At 39.1% G+C, this 22,412-nt stretch overlaps 1 protein-coding gene across 2 annotated transcripts; it reads left to right on the top strand.

Annotated features, from left to right (window-relative positions):
- Positions 1-3,785: 3,785 nt before the first annotated feature.
- Positions 3,786-22,337, top strand: CHRNA5 (cholinergic receptor nicotinic alpha 5 subunit). Of its 2 annotated transcripts, none has more exons than XM_061447256.1 (6): positions 3,786-4,039; positions 13,635-13,786; positions 14,656-14,700; positions 16,131-16,240; positions 17,131-17,962; positions 19,873-22,337. In XM_061447256.1, exons 1-6 carry the CDS (start codon positions 3,922-3,924, stop codon positions 20,032-20,034), a joined length of 1,419 nt encoding a protein of 472 aa, XP_061303240.1. In that variant the 5' UTR covers positions 3,786-3,921; the 3' UTR covers positions 20,035-22,337. The 2 variants fall into 2 exon arrangements, with proteins under 2 accessions (XP_061303240.1, XP_061303241.1); XM_061447257.1 differs by lacking the exon at positions 3,786-4,039 and adding an exon at positions 4,723-5,736.
- The last annotated feature ends 75 nt before the right edge of the window (positions 22,338-22,412 follow it).

Below are 22,412 nucleotides of genomic sequence, written 5' to 3' on the forward strand. Positions count from 1 at the left end.
CTTAAATGCTTCTGTTTACAACAACAAGGGGATAACAAATATATTTGCATCTTTATTTAAAGAGTTACCAATAGCATTTCATTGCCGAACACTGCTTCGTTTGCTGATAAAAGAGATACTGTAATAATCAAGTGGGGATAAGTTTCTGATCTGTAGTCCATTATTGAAGCATTGTGGTAAGTTGTGTAGTTACACTACGTTTTAAAAGACCTATTTATCTAAAGGTTTTGTTTATCCAAAGTAAAAGTACTGTCAAATACTTTGAGTATAATCTTTGAACAATAATTACCTATTTAATTTAAGAAATGCCATCTCTACTCAGTGCCATTAACAGCTGACTGTGAGATGAACCTCTGTACTGCCTTGGAATAGGCAAGTGACTAGCTAGCTGGCACTTGTAGCCAAGACGTACAGCAAAGTTCTGCTACACTAAATTTAAGTTCTCATTCTTTTCTGCATGTGAACCTAGCACATTAAGCAGATACTGGGGATATTTTACTGATAGGAGTCTTCTGGAGATATTCTTACCCTGTTTTTCCTAGAAATAGAGCAGCAGTTGCCTGCAAAGGCCTCTTGTGTGGTTCTGGCTTTGTGCCTTTACTGGGAGTGGTTTGGGGATAAGTAGTAAAGAACAGAAAAATGATCTTCCTGTTCTTTGTATGGACTTTTTTTTTGTGCATGTGGTGTTTATGTAGACTTTAGAATGTATTACACAAGTATTTCAACTAACTAGCTATTGATGTGGATTAAGTGTTAGTTCAACACCAGAACTTCATGTGGTGCTGTGGAAGGCGGCAGATTTTTCACATTAGGTACAAGTACTTAATTGAAACTGTTTGCGTAATAGGATGTTAGTAAACTTAAAGATTGGGTAGCTTATATCTCATTTGAGTGCATGACAAAGCTTGCTAGGGCAAGTATTCACTAATAGAGTGTCCTAATAAACTGTAATGTGTTTTGTTATTCTAAGGAATTTTAAGAGATAATGGAACTACTGCTTCTCCAGTAATACCTGTGCTGTTTCTTGCTTAGATAAAGAGTTAGCTTGTTTTCTAGATGATTGTATCCTGTTCAAATAAAGGCACGTTAACTTCCAAGACTGCTTCTTCTCTCACTTACTACGTTGTGCATAGGCAGAATATTCTTTTAGGTATGTCTCCCTATTCATCCAAATACTTTTAATTGTCAGCACTCAAAATAAGATGATAAACGAAGTACTTCTTATGTTCAGTTTGCTGGCTGCTTCTATTCTGTAATAGATTCCCAAGGCAATTCTGTATTCATTCTGTTCAGAATCTTAAAATTAGGGACAGTGCTTCTCCACTGTTTTGGGAGAACGAATGTATTAATGATTACAAGATATTCAAATTAATGGTTTTAGAAGCCGCAGGACTGTATGTGATACATAGATAACATAACTGATGACATCTGAGTCTAAGAAGTGAATGCACTCAGGTACTTCATACATGAGAGAAATGATGTAGTTGCAGACTAGATGAGGTTCTAGGACATATTTAAGTGTCCCAGTTTATTTAAGGAATATTTCCCATTACAGATTTTCTGTAGTAAGATCTGTCCTCATTTTCAAGTTTTAATTGCAGTTCTTTCTATTACAGTATGAAAACCCACTAAAATAACTTGATCTGAGAGTCCCCTTAGTGGGTTACATAACTCCTGGCTTTAATCTGGACAAAACTCCGCTTCACACACAAAAACCGAATTAGAGTATTCCTGGTTTTTGCGAAGAGAAGTGAGCAGCTTTCTATTTTTATCTGTGATTAATCTGGCGTTTGGCTTTCCAGTTCAAGTACTCCTCAGTGCACAGGAAAATCTGCCATCAGCCAAGTCACTGCAGATTCTCAGAACATGCATTAGTGGGGACCTTCAAATGTCAGCTCCTGCTGAGAGGGACCCTCCAGGAAGGATAGCAGGCATTACTCAGGTAATTCTTTAGGCTTTCACTTAATGATAAATATTAAGCTTAACATGCTGCTGTTACTATGAATGTTTTGCTCCAAGTTCAAAGAAGCAAGAAAAAATAGCTTCTTATTTATAACTACTGTTTTTTATCAATAATAATACCACATAACGTGTGCCAGATGATGCTACATCAAATATTTAGCACAATGTTGGCCATGTAACCCAGACAGTTTAATCCTTTTACAGGATTACAGCATCTGTTTTGCCCAGCTAGGACCCAGCTGTAAACAAATTCATAGTTATGTAATAAAACCAGTTTGCTGTGCCCTGCATATTCCAGTGGCAACTATATTTAACGCTGTTAACCAGACATGACGGCTCTAAAATGCATCTACTGCAATGCACATCGGCTGCTAACAGAAGTACCAATTTGGAGGTGATAACCTTACCTCAGGTGCAGTGCAGTGGTGGACCAGTCGTCACCAGAAACTGTGGATCTGCAGTTTCAGATGTGCAACATCACAACTTCACTGTAACACAAAGGGATCAAACGGGGGACTTCGTTCCATGCTTTGGGCTGAAATAGATTTTGATTTACTCCAGAATTTTGGGTTGACACTGCATATATACAGAGCATTTCAGTCCTGCTGCAGCCTTTAACACATCCATACTTTGAATGTGGAGGACATGCAGGATACAAAAGGATCCTCAATATAGAAAATGACCATATTTACTGCAGAGCATTCAGATCAATACAGCATGTCACTGGAAGTGTGCTGGAAGAAACCACTGTGTAAGCAGCCTTTTTTTGGAGGGCTTGGGCAGACTGCGCAGACATTCACATCCTAAATGGGGTGCAGGGTAAGGTAACACAGAACACCACAAGTTTGAAATGAAGAAAGGGATTGAAATGCTCAAGTGCTCTGTTTTGGTCATCTGTAAGGTTCACGATTTACACAAACAGATGCACTGTTCTTGTATATAATGAGCACTTGATATCAAAGCATTCTGAGAACTGGCAACGCTCTTTCTGAAATTGCTGCTTTGGGTAATGTTCATGGTAAGAAAATTCAAAGTTGCTAAAATTATTTGAGCTGAACAGGGTCCATTTTATTTCTGAGGAATCGTATTTATCACGTAGCAGCTGATTAACACCCTGCAGACCCATTTAGCCCTTCTTTCCACAGCTGTGCTCTCTGTAAAGATCCTTAAATGTAAAGAATTCATTAATGGCAGATGCTGCTGTTCTGTGTGGCAACACATCCACTGAGTGTTTCCATTGGGATGATTTAGGGGAAAACAATTCGCTGCATTGCACGGTTGGTGGATTTAAAGCCGTCTTTCGTAACAGCGTTTTGTTTCGCTGAGAGAGAAAAAAAGGTGTGTTTTTGTACAGAGCATCCATTTTATGTTATGTATCTATAACGTACGTAGAAACGGAACTATCCTGGGTACTTTTTAGCTTGCATCAGCTCATCTATTTTTGATTAGAAGTTCCAAAACATTCTGGTTTAGAAACTTAAAAACCCAGCCGCGGGGTGTTTCCTGTGCAGCGGAAGTCTGAAGTTCCTTGGTGCCGGGCTTTTCTCCTCGCTGTCACCCGCAGTGGCACCCTCCCGGTCCACGGTTCAAAGGGGGCAGCGGCTGCCCCCTGTCCCCGGGTGGATTTAGGGCTGCCGGCCCCGCTGGACACCGCTGCCGCCGCGGTTGGCTGAGGCACCTGCGGGAGGAGCTGCGTGAGTAACGGTGGCACTGGCGGGGGCGCGGCGCCCCGGGCACCGCTGCGGCTCCCCCCGCCCGTACCTGCCCCGCGGGGGCCGCTTCCCGCCCGAAGCGGGGCCGTCCCCACAGCACCCCAAGGGGCCTTGCCGAGGCCGCCGCCCCCCCCTCACGGCTCCGCGGCGGGGCGTGGCCAACCCTGCACCGGGGGCGCGGCTGCCCCCACCGCTGCGCCCGGTGCTCGGCGCGGGGCCGGGAAGCAGCGGGGGCCGTGCCCCAGCCATGGCCGAGTGCGGGGCCCGGCTGCGCTGCGGCCGCCCCCTGCTCCTCCTCACCTGCTTCTTCGCGCCCTTTCTCGGCCAGCCCGGAGCCGGCCCCGCCGCTCGCGCCCCGCACACGGGTAAGGCGCTTCAGGGCGGGTGAAGGGCAGCGGGGCGCCAGGGAGGAGGGAGGAGAGGGCGGCTGCTTCGGCGGGGAGCCGGGACGGAGTCGGAGGGCACCTCTGAGCCCCGGGTCCGCGTAAGCCTGCCAGAGACCAGGGGTCTGCCGAGCCGCCGCCGCCTCCCCGCCTGTGCCGGTCCTGGGTCCGCAGCGCGGTGGGCAGCGGCGGGAGGAGGGCGCTTGCCCTGAGGGGAGCGTGGCGGGCTCTGCGTGAGGGGAGAGCGCTGCCGGGGCTGAGGCGGCCGCGCACCGCGAGGGCAACTTTTGGGCGGAGGAGGAGGAGGCGAGGCCGCTGCCGGGGCTGGTGGCCGGTGGAGCGGGGTTGCGGCGGTGCCCGAGGGGTGCTGAGGGACGGGTGAGCGTTTACAAACACTGACGTGACCCTGCGGAGGCCGCGGTGCCACGGGGCGGCTTTTGGGGTGCGCCACGTTTCATCGCCCGGGTGTTAACGCTTCCTAAACGAGTATATAGCGATCTGCGGGTGCCGAGGCTGTCGGCGTTTGCGCTGCCCGCCCGCTCGGGAGAGCGGCAGGTGCAGGTTGGTGGTGCGTGCACTTGTGTTAGCCCCTGCTGGGGGTGAATTGACGCGATGTATGGGAACGATTGCAACGTCGCCTGTGGATCGGGCTGCACAATGTTCCTCTGAATGACTTACAACAGAATTGGTTTTAGTTTGCTTATGCATCGTTTCTTTAACTTCAGAAGAGCCGGTCCCCTCTTCCGTCAGGATGCTGCTTTCAGAGTTGAAGGATGTAAAGTAGCACATGAGGCTGAAGTGCTTATAAAATTACACCGAGATTAAAGGAGCAAAATCGATGCTCTTTCAAAGAACTATTTAGAAATAGTTACTTTAAAGCATTGCTTTTGTGTAATTTACGGGTACTTTGTGAGGAGTTCTGCAGAATGTCTCGGAGTCATAACTGCAGTGCTCACAAGCAGAAAGGAAATGAATGAAGAATAAAACCGACCTTTTTAATATTAGCTCAAAACCGGGAAAAAAAAAAAAAAGATTGTAAGTATGGTTTATAGAGAGCAAATTGTATCGACACCTTGGGTTTAATTCCACATACGGAACCGCAGCCTGGTTTTGCTAAATGTGGTTTAAGAGATTATTCTTTGTCTCGGTATTTGGAGAATGGTGTTTCTCCTCATGAGAGAAGGTAGTCCTGTAGGAGATGATTGCATTGTATGATGTATGTATGACTGTTTAGAGTTAACTGCAGTCAGGTTAAGCCAAATTTTGCCTTTTGGCACTAGCCAACAGTTTTGATTTCATTGAGAACTGGTCACAGGATCAGATTTTCTTTTCACATTTTGCTTGGTCTAAAATCAAATGAAATCTGCTGTTAAGAAGATGCAAAATGTTACAACTTTCTATTATTAAAATACAGGGCCAATGGAAATAATCTAGATCAGAGTATCATGTACATACGGTTACCATTATTTTAGAGGTGTTGGTTTGCATGTGGTACAGTAATCATTTTAATGAGTGAACGTGGTTTGTGGACATGACTTGGGTTTTGATACTTTAAGAGTACTTGTAAATGAATTTGTTTTTTCTTTCAGTTAGTAGTCCAGAGGTGAACTAATCCTTTATCCTGGGTAACTCTGATTTGACCAGACAGAATTCATGCTCATTTAAAATACAAACAAGTTGTAAGTTTTGTTCTTTGCTCTTAATCTAATAGGCAAGACTTAAATGCACAAATTGAATTGGTTGAAGCACCACCTATACTGTGTGCACCTATACGGTACCGCTGTGCTGTGCTGCAGACCTGTGGTAGTGTTTTCTTGAGAGTTCATACACCCAAGCTTTCTCCACTCAGTTTAATAGATTGGATCCTTCTCCCTGGCAAACAGGAGCCTGCAAACCTTCCCTCTTGTAGGGGTTTCTTGTGATTTTCCTTTTAAAATATTTTGGGCTTTCTTTAGAGATTCTTAGTAAGAGAAATGTGAGCATTGATTTGAGGAGAAATGCCTGTGCTGATTTTGTAGGAGCTGCAGAAGGAAGTACTCAGTTTCCCACTTTTCAGAATGGTGAAACCTGATTTTTGTATGATAGTGTATATTCTGACATCTACTCTGCATCTGATTCCTGAACAGGGTATCTTATTTCTGTTAGCCATAGGCTTGTATGTTCCAGTGTATCCAAGACTGGAATTGAGCTGTACAAGCAAAATGCTTCTGTGGCAGAAGTTACTGCCAAGTGAAGAACATCTGCAGCACCCAGGACTGCACTGGCAACTTGGGAGAAGCCCAAAGCCTGAAGCTCATTGGCTTACATAAATTTTGGATTTGTGTTTACTTTGATGATGCATCCCGTCTAAATCAGTATGAATCGATGGTTCTAATTTTAAGAATCTACGTGCTTGTTCTTCCTTTTACTCCTTGTGCTTTCCACACTTGTAAGCATGCTTTTGCTGCTTGCATTCAGCATACGTCAATGTAGTCTTCATAGTCCATCTTCAGTCCCTATCGACTGGTCAACAGTCAGTGAAAACCATGCAATTCTTAAAAGCGGTCTAAAGAGAGATGGCAAAATCCTGGATCTGTTACAATAAAAGTCCCCCTGGCTTCAGAGCGAGCAGGATTTTTACCCTGAGACATCCTGAAGTGAGGCAGCCTTTTCATGAGCTCTGGCTGTTGGGCAGTGGGAAGGGATTACAGTTCTGTCTGCTCAAAGCTGAGTGGAACATGTTAGTGTTGATGAACTGAGGAGGAAATGCTGTGCCATGCCACGGGCCTGTAATGTTAGTGCTGTAGGTGGCTGTTAATCAGGATACTGCTGGTGGCAATAGCCTCAGTGTAGAGTTCAGGAAGCTGTTCGGCATGCAGTGTGGTTTACAGTAGATTCCATAGCACGGGTATTTGAAAAGGAATGGTTTGTGCTCCAGTTAGATCTTAATCTAAACGGTGTAATTGATAGTATCTATTTCTTGATTAGCTACAAACTACACGGCAGTATATTATGCCATTATTAATCAAACTTGTAAATGCATTAATTATTATGGGCCATAATTATCCCTTGATATTCAGCTATTAGGGAATAGTTAATAGTTAATTCTTTGACATTATCAAGCCAGAAATTTTAATCTTTTAAATTTGAGTGTAAGAAACATCTTTCCTGCTTTCAATGTGCAGTTCTTGTACCTCTGTTTGTATTGGTAAGTGCTAAGCAGTATTGCAAGAACCTATCCTTGATAGGTTCATGTCCACAGTACACCATTTGATTTTGCTACCGATCAGCAGGAGACTGATGTGCTGGGTAAGAGAGAAGGCAGAAATCCTCCCAGTAACTTGAAAGCCATGGAACAATCCTTAAAATCCCTGAAGCAGCTAGCAGCTGCCAGGCATCAGGGGTTGAAATACAAGGCTGTCACTTTTGTACTCTCAACTTTAGAAATCACAAGACAAGCTCTGAACTAAATCTGAACTAAATCTGACTACTTAATATTTGTCTTTAGAAATCACAAGACAAGCTCTGACAAATCTGAACTAAACCCAGATTTGCAGAAAATCCACCCAAGAAATGGTCAAGAATAGCCACCTTTTCCTGCTTGTAGGTGTAGTGATGGGCTTTGGCCTTACGTTTGAACAGGGGAGAAAAGGTACTTCTAGGAAGTACAGAATTTAATAGCTGGCTTTTCTGACTCTTGTTCAGTAAATTGAACAGAGTTTGTAATCCTGCTTAGACTCACAGACATTCTAGTAAAAGTGATTTCGATGTCTCTAAATGATTACTGTTAACCAAATGTTTGACTCTTAGCGGTTGAATTCTTGGCAATTGCTAAAGCATAGAAGGAGAAGTAGAAAGCATGACTCACCATCCTTTTAAAGGAAGCGGGGAATCAGTACAGAAATAGAACTTCCATTCTATACTTAATTTGATATGTTACATATCTTTTCTGCTTAATGAAGTAGTTGTGGGAGATTCTTTAAAATGTAAAGGGAGGCTCAGACAGAGAGGTCTGTGTTGTTAATACTCAGCATGATCTTGTTCTTTTTCCTGTCTGCTGCAATATAAAGGTGACTTGTAGTTAGAATTGTCACCAGCTACCAAATACTGTGATGTGAATAGATTTTTGGGGGAACAGCTGTAAACTGAAAGGAGGAAAAGCTCTGATGTCCGCTGTAGGACAAGTTTGTAAGAAAGGTGGAAAACTCTTCTTTCCTCTCAAAATGACCACTGAACAGTTTGAGAGTCAGGTTTAAACAGTTACCATTGTGCTTCTAGGCTTCAAAGTGCTTCTATTGTTATAAATCATGTAAAATGTGTTAGTTTAAAAACAAATAAATCACAGCATCATCTGAACAAATACACTAGTGTGTACTGCAGGCAGGTGTACTGTATATATCCATTCACCTTCCTAGTTTGTAGGCAAACTATTAGTTGTCTTGTAGTTTGTCATAGTTAGATTTGTGGATAACAGTTTATATGTTACGATAGCACACTGTTAAAAATTGAATGTTAACTACAAAGTATGGATATTTTTCTAAGCTTACTGTCCTTATAGTGTTCTCTTTCATTACACTAGGATATGATTATCAATCTGCATTAGAAAAATACGTTCCTTCTGAGTCCACATCTTAACATTAGGACATTCAGCTTCTAAAAGTGACCATTTCCCTGCTCCTGTGATCGCTCTTGAAAATGCAGGCAGAAGTGATCCAAAGAAAAACCTGAAATCAGTAACACTCAATTATAGCAATTAGAAAATGCTTTGAGCAAACTATTTAAAGTGAGAGGACCAGTGATGCACGTGCGATGCCGATGTGGCTCTTAGACACTTTATATAAGGAAGCACAGAGAGATATAGCGTTCAAAGGAAGTTTATTTTGAGAAACATGGACTGTGATGTACTCTCATTAAAAAACAAACAAACAAAATGACATGAAAAGATATGAGGCATAGCTGTAACAGTAAAAGTTCCACTGACAATTCTATGAAAAGAATACTGCTGCTAAATTATATGAAGATCCTAATAAATTTCATCCTGTAATTGGTACAGTAAGAAATAATGTAAAAAGATGGATTTTACAAAAGAATAGCACTTCTGTAATTTAACTGAAGCATTCAGAAAAGCCTGCCATTAGCAGCAATGGTGGAACCTTTACTTGAGGATGTTAACCAAAGGAATAGACATGTGCATGTTCTGTCATGCATCTGAAACCCATGTAATGCTTCCTTCTCTTTTCTAAGTAGCTCTTTCAAAGTACTTTGATTAAATGTTTTGGGAGGAAATGTTAGATTTGGTTTTTTAAATACTATTGTGCTGAGGTCAGCTGTGTAATTAGAATTTCTACTTAATATTTGTCAGAAGTGTGTTCCAACTAGTTCAAAGTTGAAAGGATTTGAATCATTGGTGTGCTTTGTGCATAGATGTTTGTCTCCTTTTTCAGAATTCTGCCATCCAATGTTTTCTTATGTGATTGAGGGGGTTTTGCTGCTGATGGAATCATGCTGAGAGGGAGTGAACGGAGAAGAGTTTCAGGTGTCAGTTATAAAGTAAACATTGTTAGAATTTATCACTGAACGATATAGACAGCTACCTTTGATTTAGACTAGAGAAGTTACCTGACCTCAACAGAAATAAAGCCACACAAATACAGGCATGCATAGAATTGCTACAGATCTAATTTTTATTCAGTACAGTGAGGTAGTAGCAGGGAGAAGTGCTTCCATAATCCCTTACCTTCTGATTTAGTATGAGATTTGTACTGCAGGTTAGTTCGTTGCTAATCTTGCTAGTCACAGGTTCTAACCACTTTCTAATTTCCTCCAACCAGCATAGCTAGTCTGCAGCCTTTAGGCACTAGCTGCATTTTACCTCTTTTCCTCTCTTCTGTTTGTTTTTGTGCTTACCACCAGTTCTTCTTTTTTTTTGTTGGGATTGATACCCCAGTATTAAAATCTTAAAAGCACACAGACAAGTGAAATCAAAGATATATGGTCTGTGTAACAAGTGAGCTGAGTGGTCCTACTGAATAAAATATGGAAATGTAGGGGTGGTTATTGATTTTACTTTTGTCAACTGTTAATACCTGGTTACTGCAGCCTCCTCATGGGGCATTCCTTTGTACAAGCTGCCTTTTATAGACAACTATGCCCCAGCTTATTAAATAACAAAATAAATTAGAAATATGAAGAAGTGTGGCTATTTCTGTGATAGAAAAAAACCCACCAAAACAGTTTAACTGTATTGTTACTCAGTGAGTATACTGTAGGTGCAAGCATGGAATATTTGAAACCCCTCCCATAAGTATCTGAAAGTGGTAAAGGAACATATTCCCATTCAACGTAACTAGGAAGATGCTGTGTTTTAAGAGAAGCTTAATCTGGAAATAGCATCTACCCTGAAGGTGCTGTGTTTCTGTACAGAAGGTCATCTTACAGGAACACAGGACTGGGGAAAGTGCAACTTTGCCTCTGCATTGCTTCAAGGTCAATTAGTGGCGAGAGAATACCCAGCTGCAGAGTCATGCTCAGATTGCACAAAAAACTCAGCTGAGATTGTAACCGTAAAAGGGAAATGTAATTAATGCTAATACGAAAATCAAGTATTTTTGAAACATTAGGCTGAAATATTCACAAAACATCCATAATTCAGGAAATAGGGATATAGAAATAGAGAAATTAAGTTGCGTCTTCAGGAAACGTTGTTTTGGATGTCTGTAAGAAGTAGGACTTGGCAAATCTATGTATAGTTACAGGTAAGAAAGATTCCTTGGCTAGTAAGGATACACTGAACCTAAGGTATCAATAAAAATAAACGTATTTTAACCTAATAACTGTGAAGGTAATGTGTGTGTGTGTAACGTCTTGTTACTGGTTCCATTTTGGCAGTAATTCTTCTGTCCTGTGTGTTTTCATGTATCCATCTAAGGTGTGCCCAATTGTACAATGCAAGTTGCTCATTAGTTTTCTGCTGTTACACAACCCACCTGTCAAGAACCTCAAAAAGGAAAGATGTTAAGTTGTTGAGCATGTACAAATAATGCATCTTGAATAACACTAGGATTGTGAATTAATGAAATACACTGTAAACAGGTGTAGATTTGTGTTTTGAAACAGAAGGGTGAACTGTCTTAAAATCCAAATGTAGATCTGGCCTGCAACAGCAACCATTCAGTAGCAGTATGGTAAGATTTGGAGGGAGAAGGTGTCTTGTTGCTCCCACTTTGCTGATTCTATTCCCGAAGCTACATTTTGCTTTTGTTCCTACTATGAAATTTCAGAGAAAATCCAGTTAGTATTCACAATAAGTAACACTAACTTCCCCAGACCTGCAGTGCAGAAGGCAGGGAATTCTCCTGTGATTGGGCTTTGCAGCACTTTGGATGTTCTGCCCAAAGGATCTGCTGATCTTTGCAGCGCAGCAGAAAGTGGCTGCTGTCACTAAAGCACTTTGAAGAATGGGAGGGAACTTAAGACTTCAGCTGCCTGTCTCAGTTGTCTGGGCTGCAGTGGTCGGAGTCACACAGGAGTAGGTCCATCTAAATTAATGGTTTAAATGGTGTTAGCCAAGCCTCTGCACCAAATGCAAGGCAGCAACCCCCTGATCCAATTCAGAGGTGGATTCTGGAGGCTGTGTTGGAACATGCACTGGTACCCTGTGCAGTGATGATGCTCCCAGGTACAACTGACAGTTTAGTAATCCCAGGCAACTCTGAAATTTTAGTCCTCTGCAGTATCTAATAATCTCTGATTTGCTGAATGTTAATGGTACAACTCCAAATAGAAATTGTTCAGACTGCCTTTGATTGATGCTCTTGTTTCCTTTACCTTATTTTATGAGCAAGGTTAAATGCCATCAGGGGGTTTTCTGCGTATATTTTTCAGCACTTTATCTACTTCTGTTATGTCCAGTAAATTCACCTCCTTTCCAAACAAAATAATGTTAATCTTTTAAATCTCTCCTTGCATGGATGACTGTCCCTGGTTTTAATCTGTTTATGACATTCTCCAGTGCTTTTCTGCTTCTGATATATCTTTTTTTAGATGGATGCTGTTAGTGAGCACATTGTTTCTAGAGAGGTCACGCCATACATTTATGTAATGGTATAGTATTTTAAATCTGCATTAAAAAGAGATGGTTGTGAGTATCTTTCTTTGGTTTACTTTGTTCCCAAAGCTAACTAGTTAGGTCTTTTCTCAGCAGTATTTTCAGTCAGTTTAAATTTCATTGGTGAGTAGCAAAAATTTTTGTCCAGGGCAAATGTTCATGTCTTCTGGTGGTTGCTCTGACTTCTGTCTGGCGACTGGAGACCCTTTTGGAGCTTTGCCCTTCAAAAGGCCAAATGTGTGTTGCTCGTGCTGCTTCTTGAGGCAGTGGTCTTCTTCAGGTCTTTCACACTGCCTTTGAAAGCTGTTCAAGTTACCTAGCTAGACACTGGTTTTGCTTTTTTTTGCCTCCCCTCTCCATATCTTCCCCAAGTTTGTCCTTCTTTTGTTATTTAGGATTATGTATTAGGATATATATGTTTTTCGTGTTTTTTCTCCCATGGTTTCTCTTAAGCTTTGCCTTTTTTGGGGGTAGCAGGGTATCTACTGTTGCACTTCACTGAAACCACATTGGTAAACCCCTCATTTTTTGTGGATTTCCAAGATAAAGGCCAGTGGTTGCTTCACTGGGGTGCTTTAGGACAACTTGCATCTCTTTTATAGGCTCCGGTCTGCTCTCTGCCTGCAGTTTGTACATTTCCCTTCCACCCCCCAAAGCTCTGCCCTGTATTCCATTCCTGCAGGAAACAAAAGAAGACCTTTGGTTTCCACTTCTTCGTAAGCTATACAAAGATTTTTTTTTTACCATTCCATTCCATCAGCAGCCTCCAGGCACTGAAATGACTCCTTGAGGACAGTGAAAAAGAATTAACGGAATGTATACATTTACTTAACTAGAAAGGTGCCTTACAGTCAATATAACATTAGAATAGGTGGAGGATAAACTGGTAAATGGGTTGGCACATGTATTTAAGACACCAGTGTAGGGAGAAATGTTCTGCAACTACTACAAAGCTTATACATCATAGATGTGACGAAACTTTGAAGAAATAATGTACAAAACATGAAGAGACTGATGTTTCAAGCTGGAGTGAGAGTTAAACAACATGCTAGAGACCTGTAGAGTATGGATGGAAGCTTTAAAAAGTACCACCTTGTTGTACAATGATAGAACTTCATTCCCTCATAGATAAGCTTTCAGTTTTAGTGAAGTTCCATAGAAGCACCGGGTAAATGATACAAGTGCATTTTGCCTTTGTTACTAAAATTATCTTAGTGTACTTAAGAGATACTGGTTTTAAGAGATAATGATATGAAGATGCTAATAAAACCTGTATGTGTGTGTTATATATAAACCTATATATAATACAGATTTGTATCTATAATTCTATAAAATTCTACTTCCAACATCTGTGTCATGCTTCCAGAGGAATGGGGCTAGAATGAGAAATTTAACTCTGCATAAACATAGCTGTAGGTCTTTGAACACAGGAATGCAGATACACACTCTTCATTTAAAGCAGGGTTAATTAATTCTTATTTTTTTATATAGGTATATCTGAACCTTCTTTTATTGCTAAAAGTGAAGATCGCTTGTTTAAACATTTATTTGAAGACTATCAAAGATGGGTTCGTCCAGTGGAACGCTTGAACGACACAATAAAAATCAAGTTTGGCCTTGCAATCTCCCAGCTAGTAGATGTGGTATGTCTAGTATATTATTTGGGAGTTTTGATTGCTTGTTTGTTCTCCCCATTCTTAAAATCCTGCAAGATAATGTCATATGAAGTAACTGTGCATATTTTAGCTTAAACACAATAGATGAAACCTCTAGAATTATTATCAGCATAATAAAAAATGCGTTGTAGATGGGGCACAAAGAAGCGACGGCAGAGGTTGGGAAGGCAAACGGCTCTTAGGTTTAGTGGTTTGGTTTTTTTGGATGGGGAGAATGTCAGTGAAATTCTTAAGCCCAGGGATTTAGTTGTGTTTTAATTTATTTATTCAGTGGGAAAACTTCATAATTTTAACCTTTTATCAGTCTAATGTCTGTAAAATTCAGGAACACTTGCAAACACTGCTTGTTTTTTTTCCCCCTTTAAGCAGCAAAAACCCCTTAATCCCTCAAATGTACCACTTCCATAATAAGGAATACTATCTCTTGGATGTAGATATTGATACACATGTGATATATATCACATGTAGCCTGTGATGGAGAAGAGATCAACCAGATTATTTTTCCACTTCAGAATATTTTGTACAAACTGAATTCAGTACTTATAACTGTAAGAGGAGTTTTTCTTCCACGTGGTGGCTGTTCCTTTATGTTTCCATAGAAAACCAGTAAGACTGCATAAAATACACTCCAAGAAAAAAAATGGAAGGAAGGAAAGAGACATAGAAGGGGAAATATCTCACTGTTAACAGCTGAATAATCAAATGTCATAATTCTAGTGACTGGAATGCTTTTAGAAGTGTGGTTTGCATTTGAAGTTACAGACCTCTGAACTAGCACTAGTTACTATGAATGTACTGTGCAAATTTTTGACATCAAATATACTTTATTTTTATAGGATGAGAAAAATCAATTGATGACAACAAATGTCTGGTTGAAGCAGGTATGTGTCAAATAGCGATGGAAAATTGTGAAGCTTCGCAAGTGTAGGTCAAAAGTTGGAGGAAACTTTTCTAATTCATTGTATATTTGAAAAGCCTTATCTGTAGCATGAATTTTTATTTTACATAGTTACTTTAAAAACAATCCCTAGAAATGCTTTAAAGGATTATTTGTTAGAAAAACTCTTAAAAACCCAACCAAACAAAAAAGATACATATAGAAAAAATTACAATGTGAAGAAATCTGATAACGGCATCGCATGGGTATTTAATATTCCAAGGTGTGTATATCCAACCATGAAAGTTACTGCTTCAGTACATAAGTTTTCTTTCTTTATTAAAAAAGGATGGGTTTGTGTAGTCTTTTGTATAACAGTTTTTTAATATCTCTCTCGTATGCGGTGTTTGAGATGATCAGATAAACATCACTGAAGAATTTCACTTTCAAAGTTTTATATGTTTGCTATATAGAACTACCTTTTCCTCTTAAGTGTGTGGGCAGGAAAAGGCCTCAGGTTTTATACTAGTCAGAATCCAGTGATAAACTAAGCGGCCACTTTAACCTGGGAAATGCTGCCCACACATCATTCTTGATTTAACTTAGAAGAATGTCTGCACACCCTGATTATACTTACTGGCTTCCTGAATTACTTTTGTTGGGCTATTTCTTTGGTTTTTTCCTCCCTGTTGCTTCCCATTCCCTTCTTTACAAGTAAGCGTAATTTTAGGGCAAGTTTTTCTTTTCCGGAAAGCTTTGAGACTGCTCAGCAAGTATGAGATGGCAACATGTCAACGAAAGCGCATTGTGCCCTCTTAAGAGTTTCTGCAGAACTTATTGCAGTTGAATCAGTCCAAATAAGAGGAGAACTGACCTAAATATGTATTTAAAATTCTATGCGATGGTAAATTCTTAGCAATGTGAATTTTTCCTCTTGAGCTTTTAGTTCAAATATAAAATTCCCAAAGTACCACTATGCTTTTAGTGGGGCTATTTTCAGTGTTGTTGGTAGAAATAGGAACAACTGTCATGTGAGAGTTGCAGCATGATTTTTTTTGTGATGAAAATGTTTGTTACTTCCGATCAGCTTCCAAAGTCACTGCTATTCATTCAGAATTTATGTCTATAAATATTGTATAGACAACATTTAATTGTCTATGCATTATAATAGCTCTTATTTATGTATACATGCTTTAAATAAAGATTTTAATTTCCTCAGTTTGGTACAGAAATACTGTCAAGTGGCTCTTGCAACAGAAGACAAATAGTGGATGAAGTAAAAAGCTGTCTGTTCAGCAAATTCACTGTGCTATGCAAATTTTAGAAGCCTGTTTGATCTGGTTTTAATTGCATTTGTATGTATCTTCATCCAGTCCTGCCCTGCTTAAACCAACTTTCCCAAAATAATAATTGTTATGTCTCTTATACCCACAGGAATGGATAGATGTAAGATTAAGGTGGAATCCTGAAGACTATGCTGGAATAACGTCTATTCGTGTCCCATCAGATTCTATTTGGATTCCAGATATTGTGTTGTATGACAAGTAGGATTTTTATCTTTTCATATAAAATACATTTTCTTCTAACTTTACTGTCCAAGCTGCTTCTAGGAGGTTCATTGGGTAGATAAGGGTAGAGCTAAGTATTCAGTAGAGCTGTGGAAGAATTTGCCTCTGCAAATGTATTTGATTGTCATGTTAAATGTTAAATGTTTTGCTTTGCTTCTGTATGGAATATCTAGTCTCTCTGAAAAGTTTATTTCTATTTCCTCATGCAAACTCTTTTTTTAATTGAAAAGCCATGTCTTGCACAGTGCTGGGTACAAACTAATAGTGTAGAGTGGTGGGAGGGAAGCAACTAATTCCTGCTGTTGTAAGTCATATTTAGGATGGATTTAGAATGAAGTACACTCAGCTGTAATGGTTTGGGTTTATTTTTTTTTCTTTGAGACTTAACAGATTTTTAGAATCTTTGTGCTTTTATATTTCGTGATTGGTGAGGCAGGAGGAAACGCTGTTGCAGAGATTGTGTTGCTGTAAATTCAAGTTGGAGGTGGCACACGTGTTATTTTGCCTGTTCTGGGAACTTTTTGTTCAATAATTATCATTTGGCCAAATTGAGAAGTCTTTGTGCTGTATTCCCAGTAGAGACCAGAGTTTGGTCATGCTATTAGAGATCAGGATTTTTACAATCCTTTCATAAGTCATTGGGACCCCAGAAAGTTGCACAGATCTTTTCATGACTTGAAAACATTTTTCACCCTCCTGAAGTTGGTTGTTTGTAAACTATTTACACATACAGAATGCTGGCTATGGAGAGGGAGAAGGGAGAAACAGCTGAGATGACAATAACAAAACATATTTTCTTATTTAAAACCACCCCCCCCACACACCCTCCCCACACTAATTTCATGCATCTATCTCTCTTCTTTCAGTGCAGATGGACGTTTTGAGGGAACATCTACAAAAACAGTGGTGAAATATGATGGCACCATTGCTTGGACTCCACCAGCAAACTACAAAAGTTCTTGTACTATCGATGTAACCTTCTTCCCCTTCGACCTCCAGAACTGCTCTATGAAGTTTGGCTCCTGGACTTACGATGGTTCACAAGTTGACCTAATTCTTGAAGATTATGACGTTGACAAAAGAGACTTTTTTGATAACGGAGAATGGGAAATAGTGACTGCAACAGGGAGCAAAGGAAATAGGACTGATGGATGCTGCTGGTATCCTTTTGTTACATATTCGTTCATAATTAGACGTTTGCCACTTTTTTACACATTGTTTCTCATTATTCCTTGTATTGGCCTTTCATTTCTGACTGTCCTTGTCTTCTATCTTCCTTCAAATGAAGGTGAAAAAATTTCACTTTGCACTTCAGTACTGGTATCTTTAACTGTGTTTCTTCTTGTTATTGAAGAGATTATTCCGTCATCTTCTAAAGTTATTCCACTTATAGGAGAATACTTGGTGTTTACGATGATATTTGTGACGTTGTCCATTGTGATAACTGTATTTGCTATCAATATCCATCATCGTTCTTCATCTACACACAACGCTATGGCACCTTGGGTTCGCAAGATATTTCTTCACAGACTTCCCAAGCTGCTTTGCATGAGAAGTCATGTGGATAGATACTTTCCTCAGAAGGAGGAAACAGGAAATATGAATGGATCAGAACCATCTAGGAACACCTTGGAAGCAGCTCTAGATTCTATCCGCTATATTAGAAGACATGTTATGAAGGAGAATGAAGTTCGTGAGGTGGGTGTTTTAGTCACATTACTCCATTTTTTTTTTAAACTGGAAATTAGAAAAGCAAGTAATGGTTTACTATGAAGTTGCATATTAAATGTGTGCTACGGGATTCCCAGTGTTTGTATTTCGCTAGAAGTTGTGTAATTATTTCCACACAGTGCAAGTGTGGAAGTACAAAAAGTAGAAGTATGGTATAATCCTGAGAATTCTTATAGGTACTGGGCTGATACAATACAGTCCTTGGGTTCTTTAGGGTTTTTTGCTTTCTTGTGCGGTTCTTGTTGTTAGTTGCACATTGTCAGAGATACCTGTCTGTTACAAGAGCAGGTACCGTAACTGTTACCTGCGGTGCTGCGGGATATTTTTGTGATGAGAGAAGTAGGTATTTTCCATTGTACTGTTGTACCTGAAGGCTATCTGAAAATGTATTTGCTTTAAAAGATTGCAAAGCATTATTTGGCAGCTTTCAATTCCAGATAAAACCAATTTTTAATGCCCTAGCTTGTATCAGTTTAAATACAAGCTGCAACTGTACATTGATCATTTTGTGCTGAGATCACACATGGACTAGATGAATTCTTGAGTGTTCTCTTCTAGCCTTATTATTTGTCCCTACATTAAATCAAAAGGTGTCAAAGGCTTTTTTTCAGTCTGTACATTTGCACTCTGACCTCTCCTTAATGGATGTTTACACCATTTGGGTAAGAGCATTATAAATCTGTTTTCGTACTGAGTTTTTTAAGCTAGCAGTGTTGGTACCTCAGAGACAAACGGTATTTTCAGGCTTGTGTAGAAATAGAGACATTTGTTGTGTGGTCTCATGATAATGCTATCTGTTTCTGAAGATTCTTTCGATCTATATGGAAGTGACAGTCTTCAAAATTGCTGGCTGCCAGGAACATGTTCTTACATGCTAGCCTAATAATAAGCTAACTCCTCTAATGTACCCTATCAGGACTCAATTCTGACATTATCACAAGGTATTCAGCCTAGATTTTGAATAAATCTATCTACCGTACTGCTGAAACAGCATTTAATACCCCTGCATTGCATAAACAACGCAAATAGAATAGTTTGATATTAAATATATAATTTAATGTAAAGTAAGAGTGGGTTTCCTTTTTCTTACTGAACTCACACTATTTGTGAGTGACAAAGAGGTGGTAAGTGGTTTTGTTTTTCAGGTGTAATGTTGTGACTCTAAACCTCAAAAATTAATATACAGCTAACTGGGGATACACTTGTAATTTATTATTTGGGCTCCAGAGAATGCAGGACTTAATTGAAAAAGTTGTTAATAAAACCTGCATGTCTCGTGCTGTTGTAGCCTTGCTTCTTGGGAAGCAGAAGTCTTAGGAAATGCGGATAGCTCCAGTTCAAGTCAAATACAATTGTTTGGCAGGGTTGAAATTTGCTTGCACAATTGTATCTGCTGTACTTGCAAAACTGTGTATGGGTATGAATAATACAATTGAGAGTACAGTGAGTACAGAAAGTCTGGGAGGTGTGCTTTGTGTGTGTGTGTGTGTTTTGTTTGGTTGGTTATGTATTTTTATACAACTTTTGCTTCTAGCTCCTGCCTGGCAATTCTGCTTTATGATGAGGCTGTGGCATGAATCCTAAATCCTGCAGTATGCTAGAAAATTGCATACTGGTTTCATCTCTCTGTAACTGAGAATGTTCAGTGCTTGTCAGGGTCAGTTTCTGCATTAAAATCTAGTGGTGGTCTGTATAGCTTACCCATTTTCATAGATGGAAGTTTGGTCCTGTTCTAGCCCATAGAGTTGTTATAAAAAGTTATTAATATGTGTTACCGATGAACATGATTGGAAAAATGTGATTAAGAATTGCAGGGTTTGGTACTGTATCTTTTACTTGCACATACTGACCCAACTCTCATATTCTTTGTTTTTTAGGTTGTTGAAGACTGGAAATTTATTGCTCAGGTGCTTGATCAAATGTTCTTATGGACTTTTCTTTTGGTTTCAATAGTTGGATCACTTGTGTTATTTATTCCTGTTATTCATAAATGGGCAAGTATAATAGTACCTACAAATATAGGCAGTACAAATGCATAAAATAGTTTTGGATCTGGGTCCTGCTAATATGGCTCAGGAGTTTTGCAGTAGCTCTATTTCCATGTATGTTCTTTGTAGGCATGTTTCTGATAGAGTAACAAGAAATCGAAACCCAGAAAATTATGTTTAATTTAAAGCATGGCATCCCTAGGACACATAGAAGTCAATTTGCTTATTGCCAGTCTAAGTTACCTTTAAATCAGGTCAGAATTAGAAGGATCTTCTCAAGCCCTTGCATGTATGATATGTCTGAAAACCATACACAGGCACTTGCTGCAAGGTCGAAGAATTTAGAATGTTTTTGTGATGATTGCTAGAGTCCAATTGTTAAATTATTGTAGGAATTGTTATATTGAATATTAAATACTTGCAGATATTAACACAGTAGAGTTGCTTATTTCAATTTCCTATAGTACACAAAAGAGAACTTTTAGTGGCTCTCTTGAATGTGTTGTAAAAGTATAAGGTTTATACGAAGTAAATTCAAAATAATAATAATACCAATAAAAATTCCTGTATATCCAACATATCAGTAAAAGTAGCAATCTGGCTGTGTTTTGCCTGTATTAATTCAATGGAATTTGCAGCTAAATTTCAATCCTTTTAGTTTTATTATACTAACACAAACATTTAATAGAGTAAACTTTATTAAAATGCCTGCAGGATACAGGTATATCGATATCTCTGTGTCAGTTATGGAGAAGAAGACAGACACAAATGAGTTCCCAAGTTGCACAGGTATTCTAATGGACCAGAACATTCAGATATATTTATTCTTGATGAAGGATTTGATACAGTCTGTTAGTTGAAAACAGGTTAATCATTTCCTGCCTTTGTGTGTTTCTCAGAATTAAGTTTTTAAGCACAATTAGAAGGAATATGGGGAATGCCTTTCTGAAGGAAATGGGTTGAAAACTACTATGCTGTGTAACCAAATTGAAATGATTGATATTTCACACAGTTGTTAAACTGGACTTAGAAATTTACCTTTTAATCGGTTCTCTCCATTATAGAACCACATGTAACTCTAAACAATGAGGACTTGTGTCTTCCCATGCTTTTTTTCTGAAAGTGCTGAAAACTAACTTGTAATTTTTAATCCATTAAGATACATTCTTTAAATACTGATTTTAAATGTAGTATGATGCCACCTTTCTTAAAAGCTTTATTTCTGGAAGAGACACTAAAATTGATGGGGGTTCTCCACCACCAAAGTTTTGTCAGTGCACTTCGTAGTGTTGCATCCTGCAGGGCTAGTGCAGTAATGCCAGGGTGGAGCAAGTCTTGGGAGGTCTTTATTTTTGTTTACTTAGATTTCTACATTAACATGCTTAGATTAGAAATGTAATGTAAATTGTGGTATCTTGGATAATGTAAGTTATGAATATGGAAAATGCATAAGTATTTCCCCCCATCTCTTTAAGAATAGTGCCATTTGGCACTGTACTGATCATAATGCTGATTGCTTATGTCATAACTTATAGATTATTGAATATTTATTTCAAATGTTTTTTTGTGTGTAGGACATTCTTGGGTTTGTGTAGCTTTTAAAGGCTCTTAAAATATGCCAGTTTATAATTAATTCTGATGATAAAGAGTCCCTCCTTCCTCTTCAGTTATACAATTACATCTAGCATTGGAAATCCGTATTTCCTCTATTCCCATCATAATTAATTTCAAACATGATTTTGCAAAAATTATCTGATTTAATCCATTAATATAATTTTCTCAGGATTACTAAGATTAAACAATGCATCAGTGGCTTTCTCTGCATGGAAGTTGCAGAAATATGTTAGGTATCTTCTTTCTTCTTCAAATGCTAAATTACTATGTATAGTCCTCCTTGGGTTTGAATTACTGAATTTTACCTTTACCTGAACAGAAAGCAAAATAAATAAACCTGTAGGTTAGCTAGATCTGTTATTTTCTTGAACTCCCCAACTCATCTCTTTCCTTCTCTCAAATGATGTCTGTAAGCCCACTTACATCGTAAGGCGATGGGCAGTATATTGGCCGAAGGAGTCTCAGTCTTTAACTAGTAACTCACAGTTTTACAAATGCATTAATTTCTTTTAGTCACGTCTACAATCTGATCATGATAAATACAGCTAAGATAGGTGACACTAGAATTCTTAGGGTCTTCAGCTTATCAGGTGTGCCTGAAACAAAATACTTTTAATAGACTCAGAAGCATGGACCCTTCCTTATGTAAGTTGTTTCTGAATGTGTTGAACGGTACCTAATGCTGTCTTATACAGGCTTTTGTTACTTGGTCAAAATAAATGAAAAAAGAAAAAATGCACGATTCTTAACTGTTTGGTTCTCTTTATTTTCATCTGTGTTACACCACTTGATACACTGTATTTCCAAAAAGTTTC

Source organism: Pezoporus flaviventris, unplaced genomic scaffold, assembly GCF_033815535.1.
Source record: "Pezoporus flaviventris isolate CSIRO_AGI_PZ_B2104156 unplaced genomic scaffold, CSIRO_AGI_Pfla_v1 ptg000006l, whole genome shotgun sequence".
Classification (NCBI taxonomy): Eukaryota; Metazoa; Chordata; class Aves; order Psittaciformes; family Psittacidae; genus Pezoporus; species Pezoporus flaviventris.

Coding starts and splice junctions, on each gene's coding strand:
- CHRNA5 (XM_061447256.1), top strand. CDS start 3,922: ATGGCCGAGTGCGGGGCCCGGCTGCGCTGCGGCCGCCCCCTGCTCCTC. Junction 13,787..14,655: donor TCTCCCAGCTAGTAGATGTG/GTATGTCTAGTA, acceptor TTATTTTTATAG/GATGAGAAAAATCAATTGAT. Junction 16,241..17,130: donor GATATTGTGTTGTATGACAA/GTAGGATTTTTA, acceptor CTCTTCTTTCAG/TGCAGATGGACGTTTTGAGG.